The sequence below is a fragment of the Sarcophilus harrisii genome, chromosome 2, assembly GCF_902635505.1.
Source record: "Sarcophilus harrisii chromosome 2, mSarHar1.11, whole genome shotgun sequence".
NCBI classification, from domain to species: Eukaryota; Metazoa; Chordata; class Mammalia; order Dasyuromorphia; family Dasyuridae; genus Sarcophilus; species Sarcophilus harrisii.
In genome coordinates this window covers 373,262,031-373,279,497 of record NC_045427.1, presented here as the reverse complement: position 1 = coordinate 373,279,497, position 17,467 = coordinate 373,262,031, and the positions used below count along the sequence as shown (strand labels likewise).

The 17,467-nt window shown below is 32.4% G+C and overlaps 1 protein-coding gene across 10 annotated transcripts in view; it reads right to left on the bottom strand.

Moving 5' to 3' along the window:
* The window catches only part of LOC100933962 (ankyrin repeat and KH domain-containing protein 1), a 134,404-nt gene that overhangs the window by 92,185 nt on the left and 24,752 nt on the right, over positions 1-17,467 (bottom strand). For all 10 annotated transcript variants that reach the window (XM_031953392.1, XM_031953393.1, XM_031953391.1 and 7 more), the window contains exon 2: positions 11,037-11,190. In XM_031953392.1, the coding sequence (XP_031809252.1) occupies positions 11,037-11,190 (154 nt within the window). The remainder of the gene's footprint in view (positions 1-11,036; positions 11,191-17,467) is intronic.

The following is a 17,467-nucleotide window of genomic DNA, read 5'->3' as shown; positions in this document are numbered from 1 at the left end:
AGCCATTTACCCTCATCCAAAGACAGTAGGGAATGAGGCTCACTCAGCAGACATGGAGAATTTCAGAGACTTCATAATTCTGAGATATCTGATGTATGACAGAGATTCGAATCCCTTTTGAATGCATACTTCTACTATCTCTAAATCTTGAAGGTTTAGCATCTGTGGGATTTCAATCTCTTTTGACAACTGTTCTCTATTACCCGTGGTTTACTAAGGGCTACGACCTCTTAAGAGTTCTGAGGCCCCAGAATGGCAAATGAATAAATGTAGTATTTGTGTCCCTGGTTATTAGGCTAAAAATTCACATAGCATTTTCCACAAATAAATAGTCAAAATATATGAATAAGCAGTTCTCAAAAGCAGAAATGAAAGCTATCAACAACCATATGAAAAAAGTGCTCTAAATTACTAATAAAAATAACATCAAATTTTAAAATAAAAATTTTACTTTGAAACAAAAAATTTTATCCTATCTTTATCTTTATAAAGAAATTACAGTACATCAAAAAACCTCAAGAATCCAGGCACGTTAATGTTTTGCTGTATACCCAAGAAAATGAACTTTGAAAATAATGTTTTGAATTTTTTTACATGATTAAAGAGAAAAGCGGTATGTAACAGACACAGCTTCATGTATAATCTTTTTTTTAAATTCTAAGTTTTATATAGAAATGAGCATCTTATTTGGTGTTTAAGTTCAGAATTCTTTTAAAATAATTTTTAAAAACCTAAAATACTGTTGTTCATGGAATTGTGAATTAGTTCAGCCATTCTGGAACACTATTTGGAATTATGCTCAATGAAATGATCTACCATAATTATAGAAGAGTAATGATGCAACATGCTTGCCACCATTAGAGAGGTGATGGACTAGAGGTGCAGAATGAGACATGTTCAGATGCTGCCAATGTATTGTATTTATTTTGTTTGACTAGGTTTTCTTTTGTTTCAAGGATAGGCCTTTTGTTTTTTTAACTGAGGAAGGGAGGGATAATGCCAAAAACAGAAAGCAAAGAGCAGCAAATTAAACATTTAAAGAACACAAAAGAAAACAGAAGGACTCAACAGAGAACAGATTGAAATTTAGGGGAAGATATTAAGTCTACCAGCTTTGGTATTAATTTGCTGAATTTGTTATATACTTTAAAAAAACTCAAGGTGGTTTTATTATATATAGTCTTCTTCATGTATGCAGCAAAATTCATTTGCTGATATGTAGTAAAATTTCATAATAAAAATTAAAAGTTGAAAAAACCCCTCCAACATCAGCTCTTGGACTTCATGCCAAGATAGAGGGGGGTTCAAGACCCATTCAGAAGATTTCCCATACATACGAGTTTACCACCCAATCTGCACAGATCTGGCCCCACTCCAGTACTTTTGATGTCTTGAGTCTCAGAATCAATGATGGATATGAGTTCCTTGTAGAGCAACTCTACAGCCCCAGGGTCCTGAAGACTGGGTTCTGTGATGAATGTGAACTCCCTTCAGAGTGGACTCTTTACAGGCTTTTTCACTAACAAATACCAATACCCCTTCTTTGATCGAGTTACACATCTATTTATACTATTTTTATGTATACTTATCATAGACAGATGTGCATTATACTTACATATATATTGTGACATGGGTGTAATACACACACACATGCAGGTTATATACTGCCTTCCAAAAATGGATGAAACACACACACACATACACACACACAAATCTCTTACAGATTCATCTTATTTTCTACTGGGCTATAAGTTTTTTGAAGGCAAGGACAGTATCTTGTTTCATGATCATAGCTTCATCATTTATCTCTACCTATCTCCATAAAAGCTGGTGTTTAAGCAAACCCTAAAGTACTTTTTATTTAATCATTAAAAAAAAGGCTTTTACTACTTCTGTAAGAAGCACATTGCCATGTACTTTTTTAATCAAATATGCCTGGTGTTTCAGAAAAACTTAACCTTCCACTTTTCAAACATGGATTTCCAACTCACCAAAACTTTTCATGTCCAAAAGTGCTTTTAACACAAACATCAACCTTAGCCACCTCATTATTTTTTAATCTAGGTATGTTTGTAATGGTTTCATTACTTTGGGGAAAAAAATGCTATATTCCTTGCATACAATACTCAATTTGACTGACAAAAACTAGGTGACCAATCAAAATAGTGTATAGTAGGCACTTCAAAAAAATATTTGTTGAATGAATATGGTGATTTTATATAATTAATAAATTTTTACCTATCTTCAACAAAACTTACCGACTTTCACCCATAAAGCTTGTGTTGTTACCTGTAACTAACTAGTCATTTTTCATTTGTCACTTTTATCTAATTAATGTGGTTCCTTCAAATTATCTAAGGATAGTCAAGATAGGAAACTTTCACAAAATGACCCATAACTTTTACCTTGCTATTACTTTAACAGCATTTTCATCACTAAACCCATTTCTTACAGTTAAAAAAGTACAATTTTGAAAGGTTACTTGATAATTTATTTCTCTGATAGTCCTCGGGTGTCTCAATATGGTTTGACAGTAACTCTGGATACTTGAAGAATATGCCAGGAAAGTACAAACTCTAACTCACTCAAATCAAACTAGATAGGCTCTGAGTATAATCCCAGCAATTAATTATATCAAGAGACTAGTCAAATATAAAGATGCTCTTTGCAAGTATGTTAGGTCACTGTATGATAGGAATTATTTGGCCATGGCAACTCATGAAACAAAGAAAAATAAACAAACTCTCAATCCTGCACAATCCCTAATCACTCTACACTGCTGTGGCAGCAATGAGGGCAGAGAATGACAAGATTCATGTAACTTTCAATTCACCTAAAAAGATTCATTTAATGCTAGGTAATTGAAATATTCGAGAATGTTCAATGGCCAATTAAAACTAAATTAGATATTACTGAAAGAGATGAACATCAATATTAATATGTTTAGAATATCAACATTGATATTCTCAATATAAATGAAATAAGAGATAAGAAAGTAGAAACTAAAAAGGAAGGATAGCTCACAGATTCTGCCTGGGAAAGGTAATAAAGCAGTACCCAAAGGCAATAAATGTCATTCATATAACACTGTCATCTCACCCTGCAGTGTACATGATGAACATAAGTAATAATGACCATTATAAAAATGATTGCAGCTTAAATAAAAATCACTGTGGAAAAGACAGAGTAAAAGAAAAATGCAACAAAAATATAACAAGGTCCATGAGAACAAGTTTGAATATATCTTCAAACTTAGGTAACATGAATGCAAAGTTGACCAAAGAGAAGGGATGTGGTTTGAGATTATGAAATGAAAGAGACCAAAATCAGACGAACTCAGAAGCCTCATGTCTATACAATATAAAATGCGTTCTTCCTTCAAAGAGTTGAAAGACAGAAGACATGGCAAACACTGAGTAATATGACACATACAAAAAAGAAGTTACTTTAACAAACAGAAAATGACTGGTTGCTTATTGATTTATTATTTACTGAATTGTTCTAACTGAACTATATTAAAATCAAATTATTGGCTAAAGCAAAATTTAAAAATAGCAGCAAAATGTGAATTAAAAATGAAGATACACTGAGCAATTATAACAGCTCTAATTCAGTGACTTTTTTTTAAATGGGATATGAACAAAGGTAATTGTTACCTTTTCATACAGAAGTTTAACCAATGTAAAACAGTTACCACAATGGTAACCAAAAGAACCCAAGAGTGTCTGTAGCCAACAAATATCTGACTTCGTTGCCAAGCAGAAAGATTTGGCAAAACAAGAGAATGGTAATTTAGAATATAAAATAGTGGAGATTCATTACAGCAGAGGATCATAGAGGCCTATGAGCAATATCAACTCACAAAACAAGGAAAAGAAATTAAGTAAAAAGTAAATCTGCAGAAAGTATGGCATGAAATAGTTTATCTGAAAAACTCCTAAATAAAATTGGAGGGAAGATAACAGAAAATGAAACTGTCTGTTCTCACTGTATATAGCAGAATCACATTTGGAAATGATTTAATAAACACTTGAGGAAATGGAAATGACATTTAGATACAGTAATAAAAGTCACAAGACCAAACTAAGTACAAATAAAATCTGTTGTATAAATGTAATTTTGAAGCATCAGGGAATCAATTTTTAAGACCTCAAAAGAATACCAAATGACAGGGGTGGATAGAATGACTATATTATTAGTCAAAAAGGTAAATGAGGAAGTCAGTAACTATCGATTCATAGGAATATATTCTAATCTCCAAAAAATATTTAAAAGAACATTCTACACATATATCAAAGGTAACCTTGATGTAAATGTGAAAAGAGAATAAATATGCTTTCACAAACCACAGCAGACTATTTCTTCACAGTCACACAAATGATGAAAAAGTATGGAAAAACATAAGATCCCATGATAGTCACATTTTTAAAAAATCAAACTATCTTCTATATAGCTATTTGGTACAGTAGATACAATATTGGGCCAGGAGGCAGGAAAACCTGAATTCAAATGTGATCTCAGATACTTCATAGCTATGTAATAACCTCCTGGCAAGTCACCCTATGTATTCTTCAGTTTCCTCAACTGTAAAATGGGGATGATATAGCCCTTACCTCATAGGATTGTTGTGAAAATGAAATAATATATATTTGTAATGCATTAGCACAGTACTTAAGAAATGCTAGTTTCTTTCCTTTTTTCCCCATTTAAAAGGCAGCTTGGTAGAGTGGACAGAGCACTGTACTTGAGAATTAGAAAAACACTGGATTAAATTTTGCCTATGACACTAACTTTGTCCCTATGGCCAATTCAACAAACTTCTCTCAGACTAAACTGGGAAATAACAATAGATGTGGCTGCAGCTTCCAGGGATTCTGTCAGGCTCAAATGAGATTATGTACTTAAAATACTTATCAAATCTTGAATTATCTTAGAATGTCAGTTTTTGTTATCATGCAAGATTCTTTGGTATATATAACCGGAAGAATTGTTCTATGACTATTATATTAAATGAGGCATATAACAAGGGGATACATGATCATTAAAGATGTTTTTTTCCACCATCACAGAGGATATTTTCCACCATTTTCAATGGTGGGGTAGATCCTCCAGATACTACTACTTGTACAAAACTCTAGAATACCAGTACAGATAGTCTTCAACAAAAACCGTAAGATGAAGAGATAGACCTAATAATCTATTCAGAAATGCCAAAAGGATGAAAAAGTGCTTTTGTCCAGACATGCAGTTAGATGAACAAAACATTTAAGTCAGTTCATTAGTACATCTCTCAGACAGGCACTGCAAATGGACAATGAGTTGGGTCTAGAACTGAACAAAAAGAAAAGAATAGACCAGATTATATTTGGAAGAAATACACAGTGCTTTCAATGAGCTCAAGATGCTCCTTGACTAATAAATATATAAATGAATAAAAAAATAAATGAGCACTTCTTTTTCTCCTATGACACTATTATGGCTTCAAATTAAGTAAAACCAGGATCACTTAAACCAGGATCACTTGTACACAAAAAGTAGTATAAAAAGTCACAATGTATGATGATAAAAGAAGGTGGAATGGTCATGTAGGAAGATCAAAGAATAAAAGATGGAGAGTCCAAATGGCTGCAATAGTACCCAGTACCTATGTTAAAAGACCTAGAGGAAAGGCCTCTGAAGTCTCTATACTGGGTAGATCCTCTCAGTAGAATTTATTCCCATAAATAACATGGACAAGAACTAAATAGGATGAAAAGGCATGGATGGGTTGTAATCTGCATTCTTAAATAAAATATTCACATCAATAAGATCCATTGAAGTAATGAAGTATTAAGAGTTGGCATTCTAAATATTGGTGTTAACTGCTTTGACAATGATACTTTTCAACATTATATCTTCCCTGCATCTAAGCTCAATATCTGCAACAATTTTAAGAGCAGATATTCCTAAACTTTAATTTTTCAAGACAGTTTTCACTATCAAATGATTCTGTGTGGAAAAGAGTATTTATCTTGAACCAAGTACAATTCTTTGTAAACTTTTTAAATTGTTTATATTTCAGAGCATAAAGTTATATTATTCTTAAATAAAATCTAAACTTCAAGGTTACAACTAAGTATTCAAAAGACTATTTTAAGGAAATTACAAATGTTTGATAAACAAAATTTTCAACTGGAAGAATGAAGGTGTTGGATTAGATAGATAACCTTTGAGGTTCTTTCAAGCTCTAGATCTATAATCCTATGAATTTATGAAGTGGACTTTACTGATGGTGTAATTGTTTGAATGTAGAATTAAGATGTCTTTTCTCAGAGTGACTAATGACATACTTCAATACTTCAAAAGATGCATGATTCTATTTGCGTGGGTGGAATTCCCTCTGCCTATGCATATTGCAACCCCTCCATACCTTAGTAGACTGTTTCATGAATTGCTGTAGCCAAAAAATTCATCACCTGGTGTCCAACCTTCTGGTGATGAGCCTCTTCGAACTTAGCTAGGTTGGTCCATGGATGACAGATATAGAGTCCATTCAAAGGGCCCACACTTGAAGCCTTTCCAGCTTGGTAGGACCTGCCGGAGCTTGCGCTCTGCTAGCATAACCTTCAAGAACCCAGGGTCACCTGTAGGCCACAATGAGGCATCGAAGTAGGACTTTAGTGGAGACCTGCTGACAAAAGTGACACACTTATGACAAGTTCCTATATGGCTTCTAAAAAACCTCTCAAGATTCTGCTTAACATCCTGATAAGAAACAAATCGATACACAAGTAAACATATTACTAAACAATCTCGAGTTCTAACCTTTGCATCAAAATACCACAGGAGCACCTATCACTAAAAGGTGAATTATGGCCCAAATTGAGACTATAAGCAAAGTAAGAAAAGCACAAGGTTTTAGGTTCCCTTCAATCTGAGATAAATTAGATCCCCATTTCCATTCTAAAGAAGACCTAAATCATCAGAGTCAACCTCAAAGCTGATCCAGCTTCCTAGAAACTTTCCAGACAGGTATAAATGCTTCCAAAGAGAAATGACTGTAACTGTCTGTCCTTAGTCCATATCTCCATCACTGGAATTCAGCCAAAACTTGGTTTCCTCCTTAGATAGGCTATGTAAATCCTGCCTTCCTCCCCTCCCCAATAAATAAAATCAAGTGATTATATATCAAAGGAAAAGTAAATATTTCCAAGTACAAAACATCATCATGCAAAGTCATCTACTTCTCAACAGGATTCAGCATCAACCTGACAAGATAAAAACTTGGGCAAAAAACATAACTAGGTCAGAAATATTTTCCTACATTATTCATAATAATGTATATGCTCATGACAATGCTACTATCTACATGTACTCCTTGAGATGGCCTTTCAGTAAAATGCTTTGTTATAGTGTTATAGTAAAAATGCTATAGTTATAGAAATACAATATATATATATGTGTATGTATATATATATATATATATATATATATATATATATATATTCCCTTTTAGAAACTCAAAAAAAAAATCTATTTTAAATAGAATCCACGAATGATCATCATGTTAAAATTTGTCCTATGAGGAATATTTAAACAATATACCATTGGATAAAATGGAAAGCACTAATTAAAACTGTTTTGTATAGGAAGAGGAGTCACCATTCTGATAATTTCAATTACCTCTGAATTAGTTACTACTCTTTACTTTTGATGGATACAGCTGCTAAATTTATTAGTAATATTTTTTAGCTAGATCCTATCTCATAGTCAGTGTCTCAAAATCATTTTAGAAAAGATGGAAGTTTTCTGTGTCTTGCATCTACCTTCAACTAATGTCACAAAGAAGGAATTAAAACAAGCTATGTACTACTTTTTAGCCCACTTGTTATACTATATCTAAAGTAGTCACAACAAAATCTTTTTCTACTTTAAATCGTTAAGTTCAAAGCTTTAATAATGCTAATAAATCAAATTTAAATATTCTATTCTGACTAGTTTTTAAAATCTAATTTAGAGCCATCCACTAATTCATCAGAAAAAACCAACATCATCAGAAAGTCCATCTTGGCAATCCTTCCTGTGCTTTTCCAAAATAGTATAAAGTTAATAGATAAATAAGATCCTAAACAAATATACATTTTAATACTTACTCTCTTCTATAATCTTATGAAAACACCCCTAAATTTTGATCCCTTAAATCCTTACTTATACCTCATCATTATTTGGTCAAGCCAAGCATTGTGTTCTTTATCATCACTTTAAAATTTACAAAGCCCTTTTTTAACACAAGGACCTTAATGCAGTAAATCATACAAGTATTACCACTATTTGAAAGATGAATGGATTAGGGACTAAAACATACAAACATTAAGCAACCTGCCCAAACACAATCTAAACTCAGTTCTCTTGACAAGTCTAGTAATCTTTCCACTATATCATCTTACAAAAATCAATGGGTTTTCCTTAAAACAATACATAATAATCAAAGCCTACTGTAAAGTTGTAAAATCTTTTTTATAACTTCTTCTGTGAATTGCCCATTTAAAAAAGTTGTTCCTATATATAACTGCCTGCAGCAATGTTATTTTACCTAATAGCTTATTTTCTATTAACTAGAAACTAAACTAAAAGCATTAAGTGAGGTGTATATATAGAGCATTTACTATTGCTTCTAGGGGCTCTTTAAAATAGAAATAAGAAGCTATAAAATTTCCTTCTCTTACACATTTTTTAAAAAAGTAAAATAAAATACATAAATATGAGACTATTATGCATACAGGACAAAAAAGACTAATTTTTACTTGAATGATTAATCCTCTAAAGAAAGCTTGTCTTTCAACTGGAGGAAACTTCATATAGAAAATAAGCAAGGAGAGGGGTTAAAATAAAATTAAAATTGGTAAGTGTACATTGCTTCATACATTTTACATATTTTTCTTTTTGCCTTGCCACATTTTTAAGGATTATGGAGCTTTTTACTAGTTTACAAAGCCCAGTGTATCTTTTTTTATGGTTTATAATAAACTTGATATTAACTAAAGCAATTACACTTGGTTTACAACTATTTGCATTTGAAAAAATGAATTTAAATATGTAAGACAAACAATTTGTTGGGAATCTCTCTGGGTATCTATATTACCTTTCCTCATTTATCTATCCCTTTCTGTATACTTTCATCTGATATGATAATAATTAGAATACATTCTGTTCTAATACTTATTTTTGGACTCTATTATTTCATCAAATTTCTTTATATTCTTCACATATGAGATACATAACTATTTTACTAAAAAAGTTACATTATTCTATTATGTTAACAACAACATATTCAGCTATTTCCACATTCCTATTATTTTTGTTGTTGGTCAGTAGTGCCCTGAGTCTTTCCAACTTCATCTTATTAGATATTGGAGTGTTTTGCCATCTCTTTCTCCAGCTCATTTTAGATAAGGAAATTAATACAAACAGGGTCAAGTGGCTTGTCCAGACTATTGCATGTCTGAGGTCATATTTGAACTCACAAAGGAAAGTCTTCCTGATTCCAGACCTGACATTTTATCCACTGTACTACCTAGCTTTCCAGTTCCTATTACTGTGTATGTACACACAGAAACACACGTGTATGCATACACACACACACACACACACACACAGATACCACATAGTTTTTTCACATTAACAAAATGCCAAGAAAAATATACTTAAAGAGGCTTTTTTTCTTTTCCTGTTAAAAAGTGGAGTACTGCTAGATTGATTGCTTGAGATAACAATTTCATTCAAAATGCATGAGTGTATTTATTCCCCATAATGCCAGCAATGAAATTTTATTTTTTCCAAAAATAATTCAATTGGTATGAGGTGATGCTTCAAACTTGTTTCAATGTTAATTTCTTTGCTGTCAAGGATTTTTCATATGATTTTTTTTTTTTTTAAAAAGGACCATGTATATCCCTCAATTGTAAATTTATGTTCCCATCTTTTGAAAGGATGCACTGAAGACTAGGCCTTCCTTCTGACTACTTCATTTATTTTCTTCCAAAATTTGATGTTCATCATAAATTTATAATGCAATATCGTTTTCCATCATATGCAAAGGTTTTCTTTTTAATGTAATGAGGCCCATTTATCTTGTTCCCAATAATTTCTTCCTTTTAATAGATACTTACCTCCCCCCTCCAGAAGTGACATAGATATGCTACTCTATTTTCTTCTATTTTTATAAAAGGTTTTAAAACAAAGTTTCAGTCTACAAATCATGTAGATTTTGTTCCAGTATATGTGAGCTAGAAGACGAAATCTGTTTTCTATCATATTGCTAACCAGTTATCTTAATATTTATTAAAAGATTAATCCTTTCCCCTTTTTTTATTTTCTATAGGTTGACCCAACATTAATCTCTTATATATTTTGATTCCATGTCTGAAATCTCTTCTGTTTCATGGGTTTGTCTGTCTCTTTTTTAAAATCCAAATATTAGATTTAGAGATATTTTGAAATACATTTTAAGTCTGAAAATACAAGTCTGCTATTAATTGACTTTTACCTCAAAACTGTGTTCCTAAATATTCTTGTCCATTTGTTTTTAAAATATCTTTATGCTTATTTAGCATTATTTGTAGAGCTATCAAAAATTTAGTTTATTTTCTATTGATTAATTTATTCCAAGGGAAATTCCAATTTGTTTATCATGATTACTCATAGAAAAATATGGCATTTTATAAATCAAAGTCAAGATTTCTCAAACTGAATGAGAATTATCTTGCATATTATTTTTATTTTGTAAACTGTTGAGGGCAAAGGAGTTTGCCATTAGCATAACAGAACTTTAAACTCTTAATTAAAAAGATAAATCCAGAAGTCATTAACTGAAATTTAAGGTATTCAAAAATTTAATTTTTTAATCTTGGAATTTTTAAAGTTCAACTTTACAAATTTGAACATATTCTTCATAATGGGAAAAGTTTAATCAATTCTATATAGATAGCTAACAATTTATATGTACATAAAGTGAAAAATTACTTGGCAAGGATAACATGAGAGTGCAAATAAAGTACCTGCTGCTTCCAATAATGCTTCTAATCTTGCTTGCGTCTCAGGATCCACTGTGCGTAAATCTGTTCCTTCTGCTGCACTCGATAAGAATAATTCTGATGTTGTTTTAAGCACTGGGTTATCCAGATCTTCTTGGTCCAAAATAAATGACTCAACCTGTTTGAGAATTAAAGATTCAAGGTCCATTAAATAGATTTCGTAAAATCCATAGCATATCTCTAGAATTACTGACTAATTTCCTTGCTAAACTTGAGTTTTAAAAAGGTGTCTGTTTCTGTCTGTGTATGAAAGAAAGGGAGAGAGGGAAGGAAGGAGAAGAAAAAGAGAGAGAGAGAGAAATGATATAGACTCATGGGGATAGAAAAAAAAATTGGAAACAATACCAAATTTGGCATTGGTCTTCAATTAGTAAAATTCCTTCTATATAAAGTCACAGAGACCCCTTAAAATATACTAATTCTGGAAATAGGTTGTGTAGCCCAGGTTAAAAAATCCTTCATCCAGGGTCTTATAGACATTACCATCAATGTACTTAAAGAAACTTAACAAACAAATCAGAGATTCATAAATTTCAATAAATCCAATGTGAATCAGTAAGAACATAAATCACTAATAAAATGTTATGAAGGAATTTTATTACCTCTATGAACCTAGAAAACAAGTACATTTATTTTAACATAAAAACCATTGTTCTATTTCAATAAATTGTATAAGGTATATTATTTTGTGTATACAAATTATATATATATCAAAGATTTTATAAACTATCTTGTTTTAGATCATTGGTGTGTAAAAAAGTCCATGAAGAGAAAACAATTTCATGGAGGCAACTGAAAGGACCAACTTTCCCTAAAACAGCAAGCTTTCCTGATATTTCCCTAATTTTCTGGTAAAACTGATTTGATGCCTGATAAAATTTGATTTTAATTCCTTCCTTATTATAAAAGTTAATAATGGAAAATCTACTAGAAACAAGTGCCCATATGTGTTCTTCAAAAGCATTGTACTATACAAAATCAAGCAATGAAAATCAGAGGGTTTATGGGTAAGGGACACAATGCTCAAAAATGTCAATGACACTTTTTTATTTTTTAAAGAACCACCTAATAAATAAGAGTAGTACATAAACTATTTAGGAAATCCATAAATAGACATAGTCCTTGGCCTTGAGTTCTATCCTTGGGTTGCCCCTCTGCCTATATCCTTATTCTCTAGGTACCCAGTTTTATACGCAGTGCTTACTAAGAAATCTTCTAGGATCTCTTTTTGTCCTGGTGCCTTGTCTTGACCTTCTTTCCATCCCAGGCATTGAAATACCCTTTTACCAAACCCCTAACTGATCATGTTTTCCTATTAACTCCAACTGAACCAGAAATTTTCTGCCCATTTTGGGAGGCTATCTCTTATACCTGAAATGCTCTCCCTCCTCCACCCTGACTATCTCCTGTTAAGTCCCAACTAAAATCTCAACTGCTACAAGAAGTTTTCCCTAAAACTGAACAGAAATCTGAATTATGCCAAATATGTTCCCTAATATATCAATTCTATTGGAAAAGAAGCATTTTTAAAAATATTTTAAAAAGAAGCATTATAGTAGAACTGACTGTAGCTATAATAGAGAAATATAATAGAGGAGTGACAAGCAGTTTGACTGACTGGCCTCCTTCCCCTGATCAAGCATTTAAGTATCTACTATAATCCAAAATAAATATTTATTAACTACCACTAGATCAAAGGGAAAGACCAATCAGTTAAACTGCTTACTTGCCATTCATATTTTATTTAAGCACTGTGTTCCAGAAGAACAACTAGGTAACACAGTTGAAAAAATGCTAGGACTGAAATCAGGAAGATTTACCTTTCTGAGTTCCAATCTGGCCTCACATTTGCTAGTTGTGTAACCCTAGGGCAGATCATTTAACCGTGGTTGCTTTGATTTCTTGATCTTTAAGATGAACTAAAGAAGAAAAAGGGCAAAACACTTTTGCCAAGAAAACCCCAAATGGGGTTACAAAGAATCAAACACAACTGAAAAACATGTTCCAGAAACTGTGCAAAGTTAAAATAATCCTTGTCTTTAAAGAGACAAGAAGAAATTAGAGGAACATAGGATAGTTTACCTCTCAGACCTGTGGAAGGGGAAGATCTTTATGACCAAAGCAGAACTAGAGATCATTACTGATCACAAAATAGAAAATTTCGATTATACCAAACTGAAAAGTTTTTGTACAAACAAAACTAATGCAGACAAGATTAGAAGGGAAGCAATAAATTGGGAAAATATTTTTACAGTCAAAGGTTCTGATAAAGGCCTCATTTCCAAAATATATAGAGAATTAACTCTAATTTATAAAAAATCAAGCCATTCTCCAATTGAAAAATGGTCAAAGGATATGAACAGACAATTCTCAGATGAAGAAATTGAAACTATTTCTAGTTATGAAAAGATGCTCCAAGTCATTATTAATCAGAGAAATGCAAATTAAGACAACTCTAAGATACCACTACACACCTGTCAGATTGGCTAAGATGACAGGAAAAAATAATGATGATTGTTGGAGGGGATGCGGGAAAACTGGGACATTGATGCATTGTTGGTGGAGTTGTGAACGAATCCAACCATTTTGGAGAGTAGTTTGGAACTATGCTCAAAAAGTTATCAAACTGTGCATACCCTTTGATCCAGCAGTGTTACTACTGGGATTATATCCCAAAGAGATTATAAAGAAGGGAAAGGGACCTGTATGTGCACGAATGTTTGTGGCAGCCCTTTTTGTAGTGGCTAGAAACTGGAAACTGAATGGATGTCCATCAGTTGGAGAATGGCTGAATAAATTGTGGTATATGAATATTATGGAATATTACTGTTCTGTAAGAAATGACCAACAGGATGATTTCAGAAAGGCCTGGAGAGACTTACACGAACTGATGCTGAGTGAAATGAGCAGGACCAGGAGATCATTATATACTTCAACAACAATACTAGATGATGACCAGTTCTGATAGACCAGGCCCTCCTCAGCAACGAGATCAACCAAATCATTTCTAATGGAGCAGTAATGAATTGAACTAGCTATGCCCAGAAAAAGAACTCTGGGAGATGACTAAAAACCATTACATTGAATTCCCAATCCCTATACTTATGCACACCTGCATTTTTGATTTCCTTCACAAGCTAATTGTACAATATTTCAGAGTCTGATTCTTTTTCTACAGCAAAATAACGTTTTGGTCAGGTATACTTATTGTGTATCTAATTTATATTTTAATATATTTAACATCTACTGGTCATCCTGCCATCTAGGGGAGGGGGTGGGGGGGGTAAGAGGTGAAAAATTGGAACAAGAGGTTTGGCAATTGTTAATGCTGTAAAGTTACCCATGTATATATCCTGTAAATAAAAGGCTATTAAATAAAAAAAATAAAAAAAAAATAAAGAGACAAGAAGAAAACAATTAAGTATATACCAGATAAAGAGAGTAGACAAAAGTTAATTTGAGACAGGAAAGTTCTAGACTCCAAAGAAGGAAAAGAAAAAAGCTTCCAGGAAAAGGAGTTATTTAAATTGAGTCTTGGAGAAACACAGAATTTCTAAGAGATAGAGGTGAGAAGATAGGAGTATTCTAGGCATAGAAAACTAGTACAAAGGCAAGGAGCTAGATATGGAATTTTATGTACAAGGAAATATGGCTAGAATACGCAGAGAGAACTAAAATCAAACGCTAGAAAGTAAGGAATGTTCAGGTTGTGAGGAACTTAAAAACACCAACAGCCAAAAGCTACAAAAGATGATCACAGTTATAATCTATAACCATATAGAGATATAAGATGTATATATAAACATAATCTATATACGTTAATTAAACTCCAAAATTAATTATTTTTCTTCTTCTAAATATGACAATTTTTGCTTCAGTGGCCTATAAGAAACTGCATCTGCTCCATATGATGATTTATGATTCATAAATGAATACCAAATGGTTCCCAGTCGATAGGACAAGAACAGAGATATCCCATAAAAGATGGTAAACACAACAGTTTGGAAATCGTCTAGCTCTGAACATCTGGGAAGCATGACTATCTTATATAATCAATCTTTCACTTCAAAACTTCTGAAATTAAACCATGTAATGTTGCAATTTTATTTCTTTAAGATGTAATTATGGGAGAGAGGGGAAAAATCGGAACAGAAGTGAGTGCAAGGGATAATGTTGTAAAAAATTACCCTGGCATGGGTTCTGTCAATAAAAAGTTATTATAAAAAAAAATAAATTAAAAAAAAAGATGTAATTACAAATGATAGACAAAAAAAATCCATTTTGGATTAAAGCCAGTAGGATAAATGTAGTTTACCACTTGTCAAAATGACCTTGCATTTTAACTACTTGAGATTGTTATAAGCACAGAAAGAGAGATGGGCATTTTCTGGCAAACTTAACTTGTCAGTTTTGAGGATAAAACTGAACAGAATTTCAAACAAATTAAACTGTACATTGTCTATCATTACTACTAAAGATTGTGTTTAGATGCATTTCTTATTTTAGATAAAAAATGTACTATTTAGCAGTTTATGCACTATCTGGCACTTGAGAATTTAAACATAGGTTAACACCATAGAATTGGGAAAAAACCATCAAGGCTTATATTTCTATAGAAGGTGATCCTCCTTACCACTTCACACCTCTAAGATTGGCTAAGATGACAGAAGAAGTAAGAAAACTGAAACATTAATGTATTGTTGGTGGAGTTATGAAATAAAACCATTCTGAAGAGCAATTTGGAACTATGCCCAAAGGGCTATAAAATTGTGCATACCCTTTGATCCAGTAGTATCTGTACTGGGTCTGTTTCCCAAAGAGATCATAAAAGAGGGAAAAGGACACACATGTACAAAAATGTTTGTAGTAGTCCTTTTGTAGTGGCAAGGAACTGGAAATTGATTGGATGTCCACTAGTTGGGGAACAGCTGAATAAATAATGGTATATGAATGTAATGGAATATTATTGTTCTATAAGAAATGATGAGCAGGCTGGTTTCAGAAAAGCCCGGGAAGGGAAGACTTACATGAACCAATGCTAAGTGAAGTGAACAGAACCAAGAGAACATTGTATACAGTAACAAGATTATGTGATGATCAACTGCAATGGACTTGGCTCTTCTTAACAATATGATTTTCAAGGCAATTCCAATAGACTTAGGGTGGAAAATGCCATCAGCATACAGAGAGAGAATTATGAAGATTGGATGTGGATCAAAGAACAGTACTTTCACCTTTTTTTTGTTTGGTGTTCCCCCCCATGTTGTTTTTCCTTTTAATTTCATTTTTCTGGTGCAACATGATGAATATGGAAATATGTTTAGAAAAATTGCAAATGTTTAACCTATATCAGATTGCTTGCTATCTTGAAGAGGTGGGAGGAAGGAGAGGGGAAAAAATATGGAACACAAAGTTTTGCAAAGGTGAATGCTGAAAACTATCCATGTATTTGAAAAAATGATATGCTATTTTAAAAAAAAATGTGAACCTCTTAAAAGGTACTATTTTCCATTTATGTCCCTAAGTTCCAATTAACAGTAGTTCTAGTAACACTTGTGCAACATTCAAATTTGCAAAGTGCTTTTACATGTATAATTCCATGTATTATTCACAATAACCTTAAAAAATAGTTGCCAAGAATCATTATCCCTAAATGCTTACTGATGAATTCTAACTAAATTCAACTTGATAATCATTCACATGTGTCATGGTACTGTAAGAGTTATATAAATAATAAAAGATGATGTTTATATTGCACTTTAAAGTACTTACACTTTACAGTAAAGCACTTAGATGTTCTCAGTAGGCTCTTACAACAATCCCAAGAGGCAGGTTAACTAATAGGTTTTACCTATTTTATAGACAAACTGCAGTTCTGAGAGATTAAAGAACTTGCCTATGATCACACAATATATAAAATATTAAGAGGGTGGATTTGAATACATATGTCTTGACAAGTTCAGTACTCTTGTTATCACGGCTCCCCTTAAGTCTCTTATATATACACTAACACAAATACGACACATTCACATGGCTTCTGATCTAAGAAAGCTTACATACACTCTAACAGCAATAACACAATCATACAAATAAATATGAGGCAAGATAATGATGCCATGAGTACCAAAGCACAATATGAAATCAAAGAAAGAAGCATTAACTTCAAGCTAGGGTATCCAAGAAAGTTATGCATTTCATTTAAGCACAGTATCTAGAACATAGTATGCACTTAATACGTCTATTTTTTTCTTCCTTCTTCTGTAACAATTTCTCCCAACAAATATTTTATAATTCCAGCAGAAGAGAACATAAACACAGAAACATGTTCAGGGAACAGAAAATGGTTCCAATTGACTGATAAAGTGAGAAACTATTAAGGAAGCGGAACATAAGAT